General features: G+C 35.8%; 1 protein-coding gene across 1 annotated transcript; it reads left to right on the plus strand.

Annotated features, from left to right (window-relative positions):
• Positions 1-840: 840 nt before the first annotated feature.
• On the plus strand, positions 841-8,445 carry CCDC122 (coiled-coil domain containing 122). Its single transcript, XM_013948310.2, has 4 exons — positions 841-954; positions 2,635-3,033; positions 4,151-4,267; positions 8,296-8,445. Exons 1-4 carry the CDS (start codon positions 841-843, stop codon positions 8,443-8,445), a joined length of 780 nt encoding a protein of 259 aa, XP_013803764.2.
• The last annotated feature ends 8,384 nt before the right edge of the window (positions 8,446-16,829 follow it).

The raw sequence follows: 16,829 nt of genomic DNA on the forward strand, positions 1-16,829 counted from the left end.
GAGCCTTGTGTGGGACCGGGCAGGCTTGTCTGATCTGAGGGGAGGTGCTGCTGCTTCTTTGCGACTTGGAGAACAGGGTAGAGGGGAGAAGTTAGGGGAGAGATGAGGAAGGGCAGGACAGCAGTAGCAACAGCCCTAAACACCAAGTGATGAATTCCCTGACCAAAAATACTGCCTTTCAGACAGTTCGTGGGTCATCTGTGTGCCAGTTACTTTATGTTGGTCCTGAAGATAGCATCAGTCTCATGCATGTATTCCTGAGAAAGTAGTGCCACCTTATTTGACAATACAGATTTTCTTCATTAACTTCTGTTTGAAGTGATACAAACATAGCACTAAGCACTTCTGATCACTCAGGTGATCTTTACAATCATATCAATTTATGATTGTTTCAGTGTGACAATTTATTTTTTTCTTTTTTTTTTGTCTTACATTAAAAATGGTTGAATAGTTAAAAGGCAGTTACAGTATGACAATGACAACAGTACTGTAAGTGTTTGGGCTAAAAACGAGGGAAGCAGCTATTCTGAGAGCTATGACTATATTCACAAACTGAGGATCTGTCCTGTGAATCAGCCAGGAGAACATTGTAATATGTTATTTTAAAAAACTCTGCAAGAAAGAGTTTTAATTCTCAATCATTGTCTTCGAGTATCCACCCATTAGTGATCTGTTCTTGATAATAAAAAATGAATCAAATGAAATTATGTATTGATCCGGGCTCTCATACGAAAGTCCCTAATATTGTTCTCTTTCACTAATAGTAAGGAATTAAACTGAACTATGATAAAATAATTCACATCTCTTTTATGTTCTTACAGTTCTGCCCTTTTGTGTAAAATGGCCAAGCAAAATTCTCCGTCACTAATTGAAGTTGTAAAACAAGTTGCAGAGCAGCAGCATTCACAGTCATCAGAGATAGAAAAAAGCAAAACAGTTCTTTTCCAGTTACAGGTACTAAGCCTTATTTAGAATAATTTAATTTGCAACACACTGATTAGATGAGGAAATATTCCTATGAACAAGAGATGCTTATCATATCTTGTTTCTTCGAGGTGTTTGCATTTAAGGCAGCACAATAGCGTTCAGGCATTTTTGAGAACAGGAGAATGGAAAGGATGTACCGATTTTCTACTATAACATCTCCAAATAACGCTTGCATCTGAAATAACTGAGGTTTGAAATTTTTCACAAAGATAATTTCCCTTAAGAAGCAGTGAAAAACTTTATTCCTTATGAATGTATATTAACTCACCACACCTTTCAAGAACCATTCTCCTAAAAGAAATTTAAGACATCATAATATAGTATGAAACTGTTTCAACAATTAATTTACAGTTGAACAGTTTAAACAGATTTTATGTTTTCAAAAACCCACAGAACTTGAGAATCCTAGATTCTTAAGGTTGCTCATTTCCTTTCTTCCTCTCTCACATTTTCTTTCTTCTTTCAAAAAAAAACTTAGGAAATTCCATACAGACATTAATATTAGTAGAACAGTGAAGTTAAACAATCAGGAACTTAAAAGTCAAAATGCAGGACTGCTTTTCCATCTTTAAATCTGTTCCCATGTGTACATTCACAGTAGGCATGTGAAACAATTTTCTTTTGAAAATTTGAGATCTTTGCCATTAAGAGCTTTTGCTTGCCTGTCCCTGTTAGATGGTGGCCAGCACTGATACAAATCATACTAAAATTGTAGTTCAAGATTTCAAAATTAAACATTATGCATAAAGGATACTTTTTATTCTTAAAAGTTAATAATGTCTTAATCTGTTCAAGACATTCAACAAGAGACTTCATAGTACTCATGATGCTCCCAGTAGGGAAAATATAATGGGTGAAATAAATTGTGATACTAATCTTACTTAATGCACTACTGTTGGCTGGTACTTAGGGTGGGTTTCGTCATAGCTAATTGGTATCAACTGCAAGGCAGATGTTAAGCCTAAATTAGTCATCTAGGCTCCCTCTGTAGCCAGCAAAGAGGGACAAATGTGTTTGAGATGGCAATTCAGCTCTCCCATCTAAGACCTCTTGTGATGGGATGAAAAACTACCTGGACGTGTCCACTTTTGCTGACTGAAGAAACATAGGTGACTGTTAAACTAGATGCTTAACTCTTAGAGGGTTAGAAATAGCTGAGGTTAATCTCACTCTCAACAGCAAAGACTAGTTAAGCTCAGTCACCCCAAATGCCATTCTATTTGTTTGTGTGTGTGTGTGTGTGTGTGTGTGTGTGTGTGTGTTTGTGTTTATAAGTGTATTTTGTGCAGTTAGCTGTTTTGCAGTTAGCTATTTTTTACTATGATTTGAATTAAAGCAGATGGCTGCTCTAAACAAACATTAAGAAGACTTGCGTGGGTGTGATATATCACAACCTACATATCTTGTGAATATAGGAAATTAAAGTATTTTGAAGGATACTTTATTTCATATTTTAGACTCATTTTTTATATCAAAAGGGACATGTCTAAGACAGTATTCTTACATTATGTCTCTATCATTTTCCATTCAGAACACATTATGCAAGTGAAAAGGAAGATGAATAAATATAAATTACAGTGTTTAACTAGATACCTAGTATCCTCTTGAATAAAAATATTCTTAAGTGAATATTGAAATATTTTACAGGCTAAGTTTCAGGAACTTGAAAAAGAAATGGAGTCTGTTCTGTTAGAAACAAAGATAACAGAAAGGGAAATATATCAGCAAGATCATGCCATAGAAATGACAAAATATCATTGTGAAAATCTGGAGGCCCAAGTCAGAGCCCTTTATTCTGAAAATATAAAGCTGAGGCTTAATGCAGAAACAGTGCAAGAAGAGTTTGAGATGATGTTTGCAAGAAATAATGAATATCGTGAAAAAATAAAGGCTCATAAACGTCTCTTTTGGGAGGTGGAAAGTAAAATGCCAGTTATGATTGAACTTGCTAAAAAGCAAGCCGTTGTTAAAGAGCTAAAGACAAAGAAGGAGGAGTTAATGCATGATCTCCAGAATCCAGAAGGAACAGTTATTAAACAAGTACAGGTACTGCATTTCCTCTTTGAGTCTTTTCCTTGTGTGTGAAATATTTTTGGCATAGCTTAACTAATATGCTCATTTTGTCTAATATGTTTACCTTAATGATGGACTGACTATAGGGAGTATGAATTAGTTTCCAGTGCTAGATTAACTGATTAGGACTTCAGTAAAAAAAAAAAAAAGAAAAATCAGACACTATTATCTGCATATTATTGTAAAAGGTTCATCTTACATGACAGAATGAACTCAGCTATGAAAAATATTACAGAACTGTAAATTAAAATGTATCATTGCCAATAATTTGTGAGATTCTGTGGTTTGTTGGATAAACTTACATATACACCTTCCAGAATTCTCTGGATCATTATAATATTGTTACACTTTTCATATAAGAGCACAGTATTCATTTAGCTTTGTTGTCAGGTAACAAACTACATTTGAGCTGTGTGCCAGCAGGAGGTAGATTTGTTAAGAGGGTAATGGAAAGCATGAGAGAGGAAAATATATTAATTTTGGTATTCCAGTGTCTAACACTGCTGTTTGTACTTAATTGCAATACTTTTTAACAACTGTAAAATGTAGAAAGTTTTCACTCCAAAACTTTACCAATTTTTAAGCAAACATATGTATGAAGTTGAGCTGGAGTCACAAGTTCAAGCTTTGAAGCAGCTTTCAATACTGAAAATCTGTGTTTAAAGTAAATTGATGAAAATTTGGTTGTACAAGTAAATCTCTAAACACTGATAAATAAAGGCTCATTAACATTATATTTCCATATGAGAAAAAGATCTGTCTCAATACAGTGAGTGTTCCTTGATTTTTTCCAATAAATTGAATTTAAACAACATTAAAAACACCAAAATGAGTTAAAATTCCTGTACTGCTATAGTTGTTTGCACATTTCAGATCAGTAGCATATCTTCTTAAGTACCTAAAACCCTATGATTTGCTAAGTAATCAAAACTTAATTTTAAGTCAAACTATTAAATTGTGTATTTTTATACCTTTATCTCATCTTTATTAATGAAGTGACTATTAAAATGTGACTTTTTTAGTAAGATGAATAAAAGTACTGTACAATCATTTAAAGAGTAGATTTCTATATCCTAACTTACATTTGCAGGAAGAAATTACATTTTTAAAAAGGGAAATTACAGAAGTGAAAGAGTTTATCAATAAAAAAACAGATTTGCTGGAAGAAGAAAAAATATTACATGCTAAGCTTAGGAAAGAAATCGAGGTGAGTCATTTGAATAAAATATAATTTCGGTCTCTGACAGAATGGAGATAGTACAGATGAATTTGTAAAATATTTTATACATGGTTTCTAGCCATACACTATTCAAGCATTTACAGTAACCATACACATGCTGTCATGAGAAAAATTGATGTTATGAATACTTTTTCTCAAATTTTTTAAGGAGTTCAGCTGTGAACTTTTAAAACAATGTCCTGAATAGGAAGAGGTCACTGAATGGTAGATAGTAGAACAGCATGAACAATTTTTATTTCTGTAATATTTTTGAAATAATTTAAATCTCACTGCTGTCTTGATTATTCATGACTTGTCGTATGGTTCCTGCTAACTCATCAATGGGAGAATCAATTGCACCAAGAAAATGGCCTTCCCATGTATCTCCCTAATTTGAGTTGACATCAAATTAGGGAAAACACAGCAGCTCCTAGTTATCTGCCAAGATAAAATTCCAATGAATAGTTTAAAACCTCTCTTTTTAAATAATTGAACTATATTTTATCTTTTGTTCCTTACTAAAATTCTTTGCATGTCTAGATAGATGATGTGAAACTTTCAGGCTAAAAACTATCTTGTTAGTTCAAATAAATGCCACAAAATTTGATGAGCAAAGCCTGATAATATAAAGATTAACTGATTTGAGGTTAGCTCTATTGTCCATCGTAAAACTTAGGAGGAAAAATAATCATTTTTCATGTGATGGGGAACAGGAGAGAGTTCTTAAAATGAAGAGCAAAGTACAGCTACTTTAAAATAGGTCAGTTCTATTCTTTAGCATCTGAGAAAATACTTTATTATCAAAGCAACATCCTCCTTAGAAAGATCTCTAAACCCAAAGTCAAATTAGGCAACCTAAAAAAATGTTCTGTTTTATCAGAAACAACTTAAATAGAGTGAAGGTTAACTTTTTCTCGGTTGCTTGGATTGTAAGATCTTTATGTCTCAGAAGGAAGCAGGATTAAAAATCAAATCAGGTTATCCTTTTCTTTTAAGAGCTGAAAGCTTTCTGGAAAGCAGTCCAACCTTTGATATACCAGCTGACAGTGAACAGGCACAGGCATTAATACCCAACAGTACTCAGCACAGCCCAGGAAAGAATACTCAAACCAAACATGGGGAAAAAAGTGAGATGCTAGAGATACAAGTGAAGTTTCACTGAGCTGCAAGAGTGGGATTCAGCTCCAGTTTGCAGACACCTAAATGTAGCTGTTTGAATGTAGATGTCTACACGAGTCAGCCAAGTTCCTTCTATAATCAATGGAGATGCAGTTAGTACAGTTGATGGAATCTAGACAGCAATTCAGCTGGTGTCAGTCAACACCAAATGTAGATGTTTGCAATAGGGTGAGCTGCATAATCTAGTCTTTCTAGACTTTATAGGTTGTATTGACCTGGTCTCTATTGATCAAAATGAGAACTTAGGCATGGAGCTCACGTGTACACCTTTAAAGCTAGGTGTCTTAATCTGCAAACTGACCCCTTTCACAAGGCTCAGAGCTTGTCGTATGACTTCTACGTATCATATGGAGTCTCAGCTTCTAGCACTGCATGGACTAAGAGTAATTGGTCTCCTGTCATAAATTTGCCAAGAGCATTTGAGTTCCCAGGATTCTGAGCCTCCTGATACAAGCTGATCATCACATTTGATTAATGAGTTTGTTGTTGCTGTAGAATGTCTGGAGCCTTGATTCAGCAATGATTTTAAGCACTCAAGTCCATGTCTATACGCCAGAGCACTTAAGTGTCTACAGAATTCCTACTGAAGCCTTGCTAATGGCTCAGAAAGAATAAATTGACTCTCACAGCCCTGTTGCTATCCCTTTGCTTCAATATTATTTCATGTTTCCTACAAATGTTTCCCTAACTAAGCACACTGTGCAGGAATGTGATTCGGAATGCCTTTCTAAAGCTGCTGAATTTTGGAAAATCAAGGAATTATTGATGAGATGTCTTTCTTCAAGGAAATGTGTGCCTCTGACTTCTTTTTCCAAAAGAAGTCAATGATCTGACATTGCAGACTAATTCATAAACTGTACACATAATTCATAACTGAGATGTTTCTCATCGGGCAGGAGTATCCATGGATTTGTAAGGTGGCTCATAGATGCTGTCCCACTCTGTTTCCTGAGCACCAGTACCACCACCCATCTTTTGAGGAGCAGAGCCAAGATTCCAAGGATTGGATAGGAGTTAACAATAGATCATGGTTATTACCTGTGTAGGAGCAAGGCATCAGTCATAAAGACTAATTCAAGACATCCATAAATAATAGAAAATGGATTGTTATGTAAAACTATGAGAAAAAGAAAGCTCAAAAGACTGTCTGTTCCCCTGCTGCACCCCTTCCTCCACTTCAGCGTGTGCCTATATTATTCTTGACAGATGTTGTCAAATCTGTTCTTAAAGACCTCCAGTGGTGGTGATTCCACAACTCCCAGGGTATTTTTTTCTAATGATTAGCTTATATATTCAGAAGGCCCAGTAAGAAGAGTAGTGTTCTCCCTCCCATGTGCCCAGTAAACATATTAGTGCTCTCTGCCTCAGCAGGTGTGCCAAACAGCCCCCGATAGCAGTGCTGGAGAAGGATGTAAACTTGGAGTACTAAATGCTATACTGCTTGGACCATCTCCCTCCATGTTGCTGGACTGGCTTGTGCTTTCCAACTGGCTGTTACAGCTCCTTGATCCAGAGCCTCCAGTTTCTTTCACTTTCCTTTCCTTTCTGCTCTTTCTCTGTCAGCATCAAGCAAACCTGCAGACCCTTACTCAGTGTTTTGCTTGCTAGTGTTCACTCCATGCTATTTAGTTGTCCCCAAAACAGCAAGGAAGCCCACTGCAGATTTCCTCTCTGCTGTTTAGTGGTAGCTCTCTCATTCAATGAGAATCAGGTCATCTACCACCTCATTCATGTCTTTATTCTTCGATGACAGGATGCACATTTCTAAAAGGAGTGGATGATATTGATCATGGATCTTTCAGTTGTCATACAACACAACCTTAGTGATGTTCAGATCCTGCAAGTACTCATTCAGATGAGTGAATCTGACAGAATTGCTAGAAAAGTTGTGAAGAATGATAGCAGAGAACTAGGCAACATGAATAAAGACAACTCATCACCAATAAAAGAAGGCAGTGCAATTTATAAAAGCATTACTGAGGAACTTAATTATATGTTAAATTTAGGCAATGAAACTCATAGGAAGTCTCTGGCAATGCTATAGTTTTGATGCAGCTGTACACCATCATTTGTACAATAAACACAGCATAAAAATGTTTCAACAGGCAGACAGAAGAATAATTATATACTGCCACTCATATGCCATTCAAATTAAGATAAGTGAGCCCAAATTTTCATTAAGTGAATACCCATTATTTCCATTTTTGTTATAATGAATGTTTCATGTGTTTACTCTTCAGAATACAAATCTTCAAAGGGTCTTCAGCAGCCATTCTCCTCCAAATAATGCAGCACTGAGGTGCTGCGTTGTTTCAGTATTGCCTTACTAAGAAAAAAATCCATTACAACAGTGGAGATGCTACTACAGCCATCTAGCCTGCCTCACTTATATTCTAAACTATACCCAAACACACATTTCAAAGAATGAAAATTTCTCCCTTTCTCACCTCTTACTCTGCAGCCTGAAGTCTTTGGTATACAAAGTAGTGTTGCCACAGCTGTGAGGTGCTGACTCCAAATGTTTGAATGGGATTCACTTCATTAAATTTTAGACATTTACAGAGTAGATACCCATGCTGACGTAGTCACTTGAGCTTCCTTACTGGGGAGAAAGAGGTATGATTCATATTACGCTAAAGCAGATACTTAGAGTAAGCCTGATGAATTGCTTCACAGATGTGTCTGTGTCTCTTCAGTACTTATAAAGTGAACATGGATGACTGGGTCAGATGTCATTATCTACACTTTAAACAAAAGTTAGATGAGGTCATCCCCACTCTGTAAATATTGATTTACTTGGAAGCAGTTTTAAAATATACTTTATTCTATTTTATTAGGTGCAGAATAAAAGATATGATGCTATTCTAAAACGTTTGCATTGCCAACTGAACAAACTTCATTCAAATAAAAGACAATGGCACTGGAACATTCAGCAGATGGAGAAAAAGGCAGCAGAACTAAGAAAGCGTCTTGGAGTGGCGGAGTGATAGAATAGCATACAAAACAAACCTAGCAGATAAAATGAGGTAATGCCTTCCAAACAGAGGTTTCTTTTGGAAATAATAGAAATTGTAAAGTAGTCCAATAGTTGGGCCAAGGCTAGATGGCTTTGATTTTTTTTTAAGGTTTTCTCCCCTCCATTTTGTGGCCCAAACCTGACTGTAGTCTGTGCTCAGCCCTTAATGGTTTAGAATACTTTTCCCTTTTGTTACTGTAGCCACAGGCTGTTCATGAAGGAACATACTAACATTTCCAGGAGCTTTCAGTGTATGGGCCAATTTTGTCTAAAAGCTCATTTGAAGTCAACCAGGTCAGACTTGAGGAGTTCCTTTTTATCTGATTAGATCTTCGAAAATTTGAGATCTACATTGTTTTTCCTTCTGACAGATTAATATCAGTGCATATTTACATTCTTGGGATACAGAAATTCCAGATCTTTTGTCCATGTTCATTATTATTGTGTCCTACTAAGTAACTCTGAAATCTCTGATAGTCTGTATTTTGCCACATGGGAAATTCATAAAGACAATAGTACAGCTCGATTGACCTTTATGTGCCAGAATGTCCCAGCATGGGGGACAAAGAGGACATGGCCTTTCCAGCTATAAGGCCTAGGAACAATTACACTCAGATGTGGGATTCGAATAACCCAACTTTAACTGGTCTAATATATGTTCCCCTAGTAGTTAACAAAGAGGGTGAATAGGTGAAGATCACACTGCATTCAGACGCCTGTTTTAAAATGGAACAACACACTCTCTAGCAGTAGAAATGCATTATAGATGGTTGATTATAGAGGAGCTGATTGTGTAGAGTATCTTAACTAACTAATACTAACCATTTAACATCTAAGTGATTAATATTAGCTAAGATGACTCAACATAAAACAATTAAACATTAAAAATTAACATATTAAAAATTCTTGTTAAAATACTAGTGAACAGTAGACTTTTTCTTTGCTTTATTTTTTATTGTTATGTGCTTTGTATGTGAATACATTCTCTATTCTTACACTTAAGGTAAAAGTTCTGGCTGGATGTAACCTGTAACATTTATCTGTTCCATGAAAGTGGTTAGCATTTTATTTGAGATAGTGGCTTGCTTATCTAATTTAATTTATCTTTATTCCTGAATATAAAATGAGGATTTTAGCGAATTGAGTATTTACTATTGAACTTACAGTATCTGTAGAACTGCCTATATATTGTTAGTTTAGGAAGTCAGAGTTTAAAATGCAATACTATTATTATTTTTGTCAGGACATTCATATATTCATGTGCATTTATATTTTGCTTTAATTGCATTTTCTTTAATATAAAGTGATTTTAAACAATATGCTGACTCATGAAAGATCTCATAACTATTTTAGACTCGTAGGTTTGTTTGGCTTTGCAGTATTATTAACCAGGTTACTTTTATAACATGATAATTTAGAAATAAAAAACTCAATACTCTATGCTATAGTGACAGTAATGTGATATGAATAATTTATTGAGTTAAAACATTTCTAACCTGATTTAATTTAAAAGAAGACACAGAAAGACATCTTAAATCTAATCCCTAAACTTAATCCCTAAACTCTCCTACCTTTCTGTTCTGGTGTGAATCATACATTCATTGCTTATGAATTCCGAAAGCACCATCAGAACATTTAGTCTGGTCTTGTATATAGTACATTACCATAACATTTGAGCTGTTTATTCCTACACACAGCAAAATAGTTGACATTTGATTCAGGTGTATCTTCCAGAAAGAGATCCAGACTTGAAAAATCAGAGAATTTACTGTTTTATTGGTAGTTTCAGTGATTACCTGCTCTTCTTTTGTTTTGCCTAATTTCTAATCTGAATTTATTCAGCCATCCAGTGAAATGACTGTACTTTGTATCAGATACTTTCTTTCCATAAATATACTTAAACCCTGTTATCAAATACTGACTCTCCTTTTTGCTAAATTAAATAGATCAAGCCTTCCAAATTTATTGACTGTCAGATTAGAATGGGATTAAATGGTGTTTAGTTGATATTTATCACTTCTGAAAGGCTGGTTTCTCATCAGTCACAATAAAGCGATGAGAGAAGGTCACAGGGTTATAGCAACAAAGAGCAAGCGAGAAGCTTAACACTTCTTACTGCCAAAATCAAAAGAAGGATTTTAGCTTAATGTATCTTTAAGAAAGCAGAGTGATGCAACATCCCAAAATATCACCCAGATTAGGTGCCCTTAAATATGCCTTTTATAACTTATTTTGTCTTGTTTTTTATTTAGTTTCTAAATATTTCTGAACCAGAGCAATCAGTGCCCTCGGATATACTTCTTATGAGCTACACAAATTACTTTAACCAAATTTACTTTGACACTTACTATCATATTAGCATGTTTATAATATCACAGTTTAACCTTGCACTTTATTACCAGCTGAAAACAATTATAGAAACAACTCAAACCTTCTAATTTAACAAAAATATCACATCTCCATTTTTCTTTTTAACCAATGAAGAAGTTCTTTCTGTGTAATAGGGCACTTTCCATGTATACCTACAACACAGTTCACTTATATCAAGCAAATACTTTATGCCTAAACTTTCCTTGTTCTCCTTTATAAATTTCAGCAGTGTTCAGCATCTGAAATTACTTTTATGGTTCTTTTGTATATCTTCATAAGTTGTTTAATATCATTTAACAAAAGTGAATGCAACAACTATAGGTAATACTCCCATTAGTGCTACATTCAGAGGAAAAATCATTCCCTTCTACACAGACTTTCCTGTCATCTAAAGTCTAAGGATTATAATCTTCGTTTTTGCTCTGTGTTTTCCAAGAGAGTTCATGATCTTGTCTACTGTGGCCTTTGACCCCTTTCAATGGATTTTGGCTATCAAAGGTGTGCTGCACTTTTTTTCAGTACATTCCACATTCTTCTACCTCAGTGTAAAACTTGCTTTTTCAGTATACATATATAAATGGACTAAGCTTATCTAAATTGCATCTGAAATGCTCTGGTAATTACAGAGGATTCTCCTACTTCTCCTTATAGCTGAATTTGCTATCAAGAGCCCTGGGTACTTCTGATTCCCTCCAACTCATGGCCTGGTTTTTCCAAAAAAGAAACTCAGCTGTGCAGGCCAGAGCTGCTGCAGGCTTTAACCACATCCCTCATATGAATGGTGGGAGCTTTGGAAGTTCAAGCGTACCTCAGCTTTCCTGCCACAAAGTGTAGATATATGTTCAAGTGTTTCATGTCACTGAGTGTGTTTGTGCTATGTGCAACTTGTTGTGCCCTCATTTTGGTGTTATTAACAAGTTATACTGAAACTGAGTTTATCTTTAATGCCATATCAAACAAAAGTAATAGTGTTGGTCTTAACACCAATCCCTGTGGAGTCCTACTGCGAATACCCCTATTACATGTTGCAGGTTTTTTAGCAATTATATCTGTGGAAATGTAATTGCCAGCTCTTAATCCATTTTACGTATACTGCACTGACCATGTAGAGTATGAGCTTTTTAATACAAATGTTGTGCAGTACAAACTACACCATCTTCCAAAAAGTCTGTTTCATCTCTGAAATAGTTTGTTATAGGATATGGACTCTGATTGTTATTGGCTTCACACATTACTGTCCTAACTAAATGCCACAATTATAGGCTCTCATCCTGCATAAACATATTATGTGTGTGTTTAATTCAAGTATCTTGACACCTAACTTGATTTCATTCCTCATCTTTGAAGCTTTGACTGTGCTCAGTACCGCTAAAATTGCAGGAGTTCAGTCACTGAGTACAGCTGAAATTTGTATCTGGTTGTTTTGGTTGATGCTAAGCATCATTTTACAGGATGAAATCCATTTTGCCCAGTTCTTATTAAACAGAACTCCGTATCACACAATATTTACATCTTTTCCCATGTGCAGTAATTTGCAGCACTGCAAATTTAGAATTTTAATATTTAGCAGATAATAAATGTAAGAAAAGCATAAACATTTTAATAGTGAATTTCAGTTCATCAGGAAAATACTCATTTGGAAAAAAAACCTCATCTGAAATAAGGAAATATAAATTACTGCCTTCTTAAACTATTAGCATTCTGTAAAGGATGTGAAAAAGGAAATGCTTTCAACTTTTTATAAAACATCTAATTCTAGCAAATCCTGGCAACCTGCTGAGGCAGATTTTTCTTGGTACAATGTTGAACAGTAGTAGGTTGATCTCAGGGCACTTTTTCCCTTAGCAAGCAAACACAGACAGTAGCAAAATGATTTATGATTTTAGGGGAATAACTCAATGAATGCACTTTGTGTTCTTTACACAAGGCTTTTTCCAGCTCCCAGGACAGAAGCGTGCTGCCAAACCCCTATCAATCACTTCCGGGGAGAGGTGTGGGGCTAAGGCAGGAACTTCTGGCTCCAGCGCTCTGCAGGCAAGGGGAGGAGGAGGAACTGCCCTCTCTGAACAGCAAAACATGCAGCAAGCAGTAATGGAGGTGTTAAAAAGAACGTGGGAAAACTTACCAACAAGTGAGTCCTACCCACAGCATAGCAAGACTTTGTGGCACAGGAAACTGGACTGATTCCAACAATACAGTGTAAATCAGTAGGAAAATACCAGAGGAAGCTCCACGCTCAACAGGGGAACAATACAGCAATTTGAACATGTCACATGATGCAGCAATGTGTACTAACGGGTGCTAAGGGGAAGGACTTTCCCAGTGCAAAACCCCTTTCACATGACCCAGCAACATCACAAGATGCTGAAGAAGAGGAAATGTGTCAGAAAATATAGAAATATCTACTGAGATCCTTGTTCTCATTTAGGCTACACTCAATAAAGAACCAAAGAGGGAAGACACCAGTTTTATATTTTATGCTGCTTTGCCTCTAGTGCAGAGCTTACTTTGGTCCTCAGAAAGAGAGTCACTTTCAGAGTGCCATCCATTTCCATGACTTTGTGACAGTAAGTAATGCATGGTATCCTACTGCGGCTCAAATAGGATGTTTCAGAGGAAGAAGAAATATTGGCTGCACCATGCATCAATAGTGTGTCATACAGCTGAGGGTGAAAAATAACTTTCCAAACTCTCACTCAGTTTTCTGAGATACAAGAATATATTGATATCAAAGTAGTTATTTGATCCTTGCTAAAATGCAGCTACAACATGTAGATCTGAGTCATGTTGAGGCAGTGACTTCTTGAGGAATTCCAAGCTGCACTGAAATATTTTTCTTTTAATTGTCTCCTTTGCAGGAGGCAAAATTTTTTCAGGGGCAGGGTTAAGGCAGTGCAGTGAACTGCATCAGAAACGTGGATCTGGCAAAAACACTTTACAGCTCGCTGAAAGTACCAAGCCCAATTCTTTCACTTGACTTTTTCTATCATTTATAGGATGCATGTATAGACCCAACAAAACAAAGAAAAAAAACCCTGCTAAAGACAAAGCAAAGTAAATAAGCAAAGCCTCTATCCTGCCCTCTCTGCCCCCCAAAAGAAAGATAATTCCACTACACATTTCCCATTCTGAGGAAAAAAGGAAATAACAGACAGATGAGCCAGGTTTATCATGTCACTTAATATACTCCTGGTTGACATGGGGATACAGTACAGTAATGCGTACAGGACAGTGATCTGTGGTGAACAGAGAATTTCTCCTGTCAGGAAATTATCTAAGTGTCTGCACATTTTATAGTACATTTTTAATTTAACCTATTCTGGCTTTACATAATTTGGTAAAATCCTTTGTAAATCTCTCCAAGACAAGCTTCTTAATCTCTCATTTTATTTAAATACCATATGCCTTATATATTTATTGAATAAATGTCACATAAAAGCTTCCGTGTTTTGAAATACACCCACACATCATATTTTATCAACATAGTAAACCGTTTAGAGTGTTTTCAACAAATTTGTAAATACTTCTTAAGTGCAACTAGCACTGTCAGTTTGAACAGTGGTTGCTTCGTCTTTTCCCACCCACAGTAAAGTCTAATAGTTCCCTCTAGTGGTGAAATGTCTTTTTACAAGGTCAAAGGCACCTTTAGTACTTGTCTGGATTTGATTTACTGTGGGATTAGTTAATATTTCTACAGAAGCGTGCTAAGTATTTCTAAATGATATTTTATGATAAAAAGGCAGGACGAAAGATCATGCTGAGTACTCACTCTTACAACTGCAAACAACATGAAGATTGGATTTATGCATTTTCTTGTTAATTATTCTTTTGTTTTTAAAAATCATAAGCAGTTTCATGTTAGGCTGGCACATCTTCTATGTAAAACCACTATAACTGATTAAAGAGGAAGAAAGTCTTCATAAAATTTCCTCAGACCTTTTGTTCTTCTGATCTCAGTTATGATGCAAACTGCATCTACTGCAAATAGAAGGACTTTTTTTCCTATGATTAAAAATAAATAAATAAATCCTGAACTAAAAGCAAACCTCCACAAACTTTTGCTCAGTTCACTTTTTTCTTAGAAGTATGCTGTTTAGGATCATTGGATCCCTGCTGTTTGTTGTTGAAAAATACACTTCAAAAGGACTAGGTGCTTTCAAAAAGCCTAATAGCTTATTAAAACTGATTATAGCTGTTAGTTATGGTTTACAACATAATATAAATCCATGTTTTCAGGCTTTTTAAGTAAGCCTGCCTAACTGGAATCTTTTGAGTTGACACTGGGGTTCTGAAGCCTCAAGTTCAGTATTCTGGAAAGCTTAAACATAAGGTATGAATGTCATCCCTTGAGGCTCCCAATATGCACAACAAGAGAAAGGCATCCAGCAGCTGATTCAGATCTTGACTACCCTATGGCAGGGTTTGTCTCTTTCCATTCACTACAAAGGGATCCTAATGCATTTACCCTTAACTTAAAAGACTCACTTAAATGCCTATAATTCTGTGAGATGAACCCAGAGTAAATAGCACAGCCAATTTCAAGACTGGGTTTAGGAAAAAATCTGTTGCTCCCCCTATTAAAGCTTCATTTTATGGCTATATGCTTTAGAGCAAAGGGCTGAGTTTTGTCAGGGGCTTTTGATTTTGGGGGGAAGAGAGAGGAGGTTCTTTCAGGCTAACCAGCATGTAGTTATCTACTTTATCACCTTTCCCTGTTTGAATATTGCCACAGTATTCTAATCTATTGAATCCTGACATTATAACATTAATATAAAAATAACATCAGTAGGCCACGACCTCCTCAGTCAACTTGGATAAAGGTTATTGGGGTCTGATGATTAAAATTTTACCCTCAGATTTTATCATATCCCTCAGAGTCGCTAAAGGACCAGAATACCCTACTCTGGTGCAGTACAAATACACTACCTACCTTTTGTTTGTCTCTACTGAGTATGTACCATTACTAAGATTTCATTAACTGCTAATGAATTTATATTATGTTAGCTGGTAGAGTTGGAAAAACAAATGCACTTTTAGCAGAGAAGAAGGGCTTGGATATCTCAATTTTTTTTTCCACAGTTATATCTGTTGGTCTAATAAGAGATATTCCATATCCCAGCAAGCCTTTCTGGGATTCCTCTCACCTAATTTTAGAAATCCATGCCTGAGCTTATCATTTTAGGCTTGCTTTATAGTAATGGAGGGAAATAAACACTTCTAGGGGGTGTTTCATCTGAACTGCTTTAGATATTTGCTTTAGGATAACAAGAACCATGCCTTAAAAAGCCCTGTTATTCTCCACTGACGGTAAAGGGAGTGAACAGTGACTAGCTCAGATGTAATAACTGTATTCTTCCAGTGTGTAAAATTAGTTAGGTTGAATCCCAGCTCTATATCCTTAAGCCATCAGAGCTACAACAGCATTATTAAAAAATGCTCAAAATTTCTTTTTTGTCCTTTATTGTCTTATTGCTAGCCACATATTTTCTTCTGTATTTCCCTAGCTTTCCCTGTTGATTTTTCCGGGCTTTAAGCCTCTAATTTATGTCTATTACAATCAATGCCACCTTTTCCATATGTTACATTGGGATGTGGTAGGAGGTTAGTTCAAACAATTGCTTCCATTTGCCAGTGAACTGGCTTTTAGCTAAACATTTCATCTTTCTTGATGGTATGGGGTGCTCTTTGCTTTTAAAGCATCCTTTTAGTTTCTTTTGGAGAACTCCTTGTTTTCATTTACTTTTTTTATGTCTGCTTTTCCCCAGTCACCTTCACTCATAATTTTCTTCAGCCAATGGGAAATTACCCATTTTGCTGCATCAAGTATTGTGCAGGAGACTTACCTCCCCTGTCTTAGACACCTATTTAGAATTTGATAGCTCACACTCTGGTGGTGCCTTGCCCTTTTCATCGACTATGAAGGGAATCTGTATGGGAAGAAATCTAACTTTTGCACACAACTTACGTGAGGCAAGATGGAACATC

The sequence above is a fragment of the Apteryx mantelli genome, chromosome 1 (genome assembly GCF_036417845.1).
Source record: "Apteryx mantelli isolate bAptMan1 chromosome 1, bAptMan1.hap1, whole genome shotgun sequence".
Lineage (NCBI taxonomy): Eukaryota > Metazoa > Chordata > Aves > Apterygiformes > Apterygidae > Apteryx > Apteryx mantelli.